The 3,540-nt window shown below is 35.6% G+C and overlaps 1 protein-coding gene across 1 annotated transcript; it reads right to left on the bottom strand.

Annotated features, from left to right (window-relative positions):
- Nucleotides 1-1,173: 1,173 nt before the first annotated feature.
- On the bottom strand, nucleotides 1,174-1,939 carry LOC110864953 (chaperone protein dnaJ 20, chloroplastic). The gene has a single exon (XM_022114127.2). It carries the CDS (start codon nucleotides 1,920-1,922, stop codon nucleotides 1,296-1,298), a length of 627 nt encoding a protein of 208 aa, XP_021969819.1. The 5' UTR covers nucleotides 1,923-1,939; the 3' UTR covers nucleotides 1,174-1,295.
- Nucleotides 1,940-3,540: the final 1,601 nt, after the last annotated feature.

Raw genomic sequence — 3,540 nt, forward strand, 5'->3', positions numbered from 1 at the left:
AAGACAATAGAACTTGGACCCAGTAGAAAAAGTTAAGAGAACTCAACTACCGGAATTTTGACCCGTAAAGGACAAGTGAATGCAGAACAATCAAGGTGAAATCCAAATGGGAACATGACATATGATAGATGGCCATATTTGTTGTTACCTATTTCCCTTAACCCATTCCTCTCGTCACCGCTATGTAATTTGCCCTGATGATTTGAATGAAATAAAAAATGGGAATCTCAACACTTTTTTTATTTTCAACTTTAGTCTGTTATATATTTTTCATATTTCATAAGTTCTCCGTTTAACATGTCGTTCTAAGTTTCCGAGTTAACACGCCGCAACTTGCGTGTGGGTTCAACGTTTTTTCATCTATTTTTTCCTGATTGACATGTCCGTCGCAGCGCGTCTATTTTTCTCGTAACGTGCGAGTCAGAGATCGACTTAGTTATTTTTTTCTTGGTTTTACACATAGGCTCGTGGTCATGTGAGAAACGATTGTCTTTTATCTAACATGATATATAACTAATGAATCACCGTCGCATTGCGGCGGGTGATAATTCTAGTATACATTCTAAACAAAAATAAAATATCTAACAAGTTTAAAAATAAATAATATATACAAGTACTTAGAAAATAATAACATTGATTGGTGAACAAGTACTTAGAAAAATAAAGACAATAGAACTTGGACCCAGTAGAAAAAGTTAAGAGAACTCAACTACCGAAATTTTGACCCGTAAAGGACAAGTGAATGCAGAACAATCAAGGTGAAATCCAAATGGGAACATGACATGTGATAGATGGCCATATTTGTTGTTACCTATTTCCCTTAACCCATTTCTCTCGTCACCACTATGTAATTTGCCCTGGTGATTTGAATGAAATAAAAAATGAGAACATAACATGTGATTGTCTTTTACAAATGTGTTTTCTTTGTATATTTGAATCTTTGTCAAGATGTCAACACTTAAGTATAGTGATCTCATGGTTTGATGTATGCTTGTTCCAAAGCGAGTCGGATCAACAAAAATAATACGTTTTCATTCAATAGCGACGTAAAATTTTTTTTTTTGAAAACGACTTGGGTCAAAGATAGGATATAAATTCGAGTTACTGTAACTTTCAACGCCGCGGTGCGTGGCGACTCAAAATCCTAGTTCTAAACAAAAATAAAATATCTAACAAGTTCAAAAAATAAATAATATATATAAATACAGTATTAGCAAAATAAACAAAAATAAAATATCTAACAAGTTTTAAAAAAAATAATATATACAATATTAGCAAAAGAGTGAAAGAGGGGCTCATTGAGCTGAATCCGACCCATTAACACATGATTCGCTCCGTTGCTTCCGGATCCGGGCAGCCCACGACATCCCTCTGTTGGAGCTCCGGGTGCTCCGCCTCTGGAGCTCCGATATTTGCCCGACCCAAGTCTCCTTCCATCGTTTCTTATCATCGGGTCTTGTGTCAAACCGGGTTTCTCTTTTTCCTGAAAAGGCGAAGCCGTTCGCCATACAATTATCGTACATGAACCTAGCTTCCGGGTCGGATAAGGTCTCATAGGCTTCCTGTACCCGAATAAACTTCATAGTGTACTCCTCCACCCTATCTGGGGGCGACACGTCAGGATGGTACTTTAATGCCATTTTTTTGTAAGCGTGTTTGATCTCGGAGAGGGTAACGTTCTCCGAGATACCAAGCAAGTCGTACAATGTCTCCTTCTCTGGAGCCGATATTAAAGAGGGGGCGGCCGAGGCGGAGACTTTGGTTGTTATCTTACGTGGGCGGGTTGTAAATTGGGTTATATTACGTGGTCGGGTGGAAATATGGGTGGTGTTGAATTTGAATAAAACTTGTGATGGAAGAGAAGAAGTATTGGATGAATTCAAGAGGGATTGAGTGGCAGAAGGAAAGGATGTGGAATTCATAGCTTTTTGTGTATGGTATGTTGAGAATATGGGGTGGTGGGGTTGCCTTTTATAGTGGAGGATGAAATGGGTGGGGGACACCTGAGTCAGATCATTGATGATTTTAACTTTTAAAAGCACTTTAATAAATTTCTTGAGTTAATTGCTCGGATGGTTCCACTAATTTTCTATTTTTTTCATCTTTAGTTTCTATTTTTTTAAAATAGCATGTCTGCTTCTTGTGATTTGATCTTTTGTTACTCGGATTATCCTTAAAGTGGATGGACGTTGGGGTTTTGATCTCATGATATATCGATAAAGTTGAGTTGGGTTATTATACTAACACGTGTGCATTGTATATTTTATTAGAAACTAAGGAATTTTACCAGGAAATATTACCAGGAAGTGTTTAGTTAAACTCTAAGGGCATGTTTGGCTAAGCTTATTATAGTTAAAAAAGACTTTTGGAAAAGGACTTTTGGGAAAATGACTTTTTGAAAAGGAGTTTTTAAAAAAAGTGTTTGGATTAGCTTATTGATGTAAAATGACTAAAATGGGCATTCTTTTAGATATAAAGGGGTAAAGAAGGGGTATATTGGTAATTTGTAGTTTGAAAAGTTAAAAGCTGGCCAAAAAGTCACAATATTGTGACTTCTTGAAACCTCCTTTTTCTTCTTTGCAAAAAGCCATTTCTAAAAGGACTTTTGGCTTAGCCAAACACAAAAACAACTTATTGGCTTTTTGATAAGTCAATAAGCCAATAAGTTGTTTTGAAAAGCTTAGCCAAACATGCCCTAAGTTTACAAAGTGAGTCATTCTCCTTTTTCTCACATTATTGTGAGACATTCCTTTTACTTAAAATGTTTTGCAAAACCCTAAATGTTTATCAGATATACTTACAGTGATTAAGTCTTTGTATTCTGAAATTACTGCCGGTATGTAGGGTTTTGTATACATTACTTGACACTCGTTATTATTGGGTGAACGGATCCAATAGTAATATGACCACGAGCACAGGGGATTGGCCCAAGTCGCAATATTGTTTTGAGTAATTAATAGATATAAACATTGTAATCGCTCTTGATACTGTAAAATATAGCAATGTGACTTTTTATAAAATGGAATGAACTCACCAGTATTCCTTGCTGATAAAATGTTTTCAAACGCGTTTCAGGTAACCTACTGTGAAGGTAATAGAAGCTCGCTATGAAGCACTGAAGGCTTAAATAAAGTGGCTATAATTACCTGAATAAAAAAAGAAATTTGCATTTTCAGCAATTAGGGTTTATCCCTATAAAAACATTTGAATGGAATATGTGTTTTAGCACATTTTTTTAATATTAAAAGTTTGGCGTTTTACAAACTCTGAAGTTATTTTCTAACTATGATCCTGATGATTTATTCCGCTGCAAATTTAATAAAGGCAAATTGGAAAATAATAATCCCAGCATTGTGAAATTGGCCAATAATAATCCCAAGTCAGGAAATAGCCAATAATAATCCCACCTCGTCCATTTTTGGAAAATAATACTCCACAGTCACTAAACGACAAAAGTGCCACGTCAGCATTTGGAGTATTATTTTCCAAAAATGGACGAGGTGGGATTATTATTGGCTATTTCCTGACTTAGGATTATTA

This window comes from Helianthus annuus, chromosome 6 (genome assembly GCF_002127325.2).
Source record: "Helianthus annuus cultivar XRQ/B chromosome 6, HanXRQr2.0-SUNRISE, whole genome shotgun sequence".
NCBI classification, from domain to species: Eukaryota; Viridiplantae; Streptophyta; class Magnoliopsida; order Asterales; family Asteraceae; genus Helianthus; species Helianthus annuus.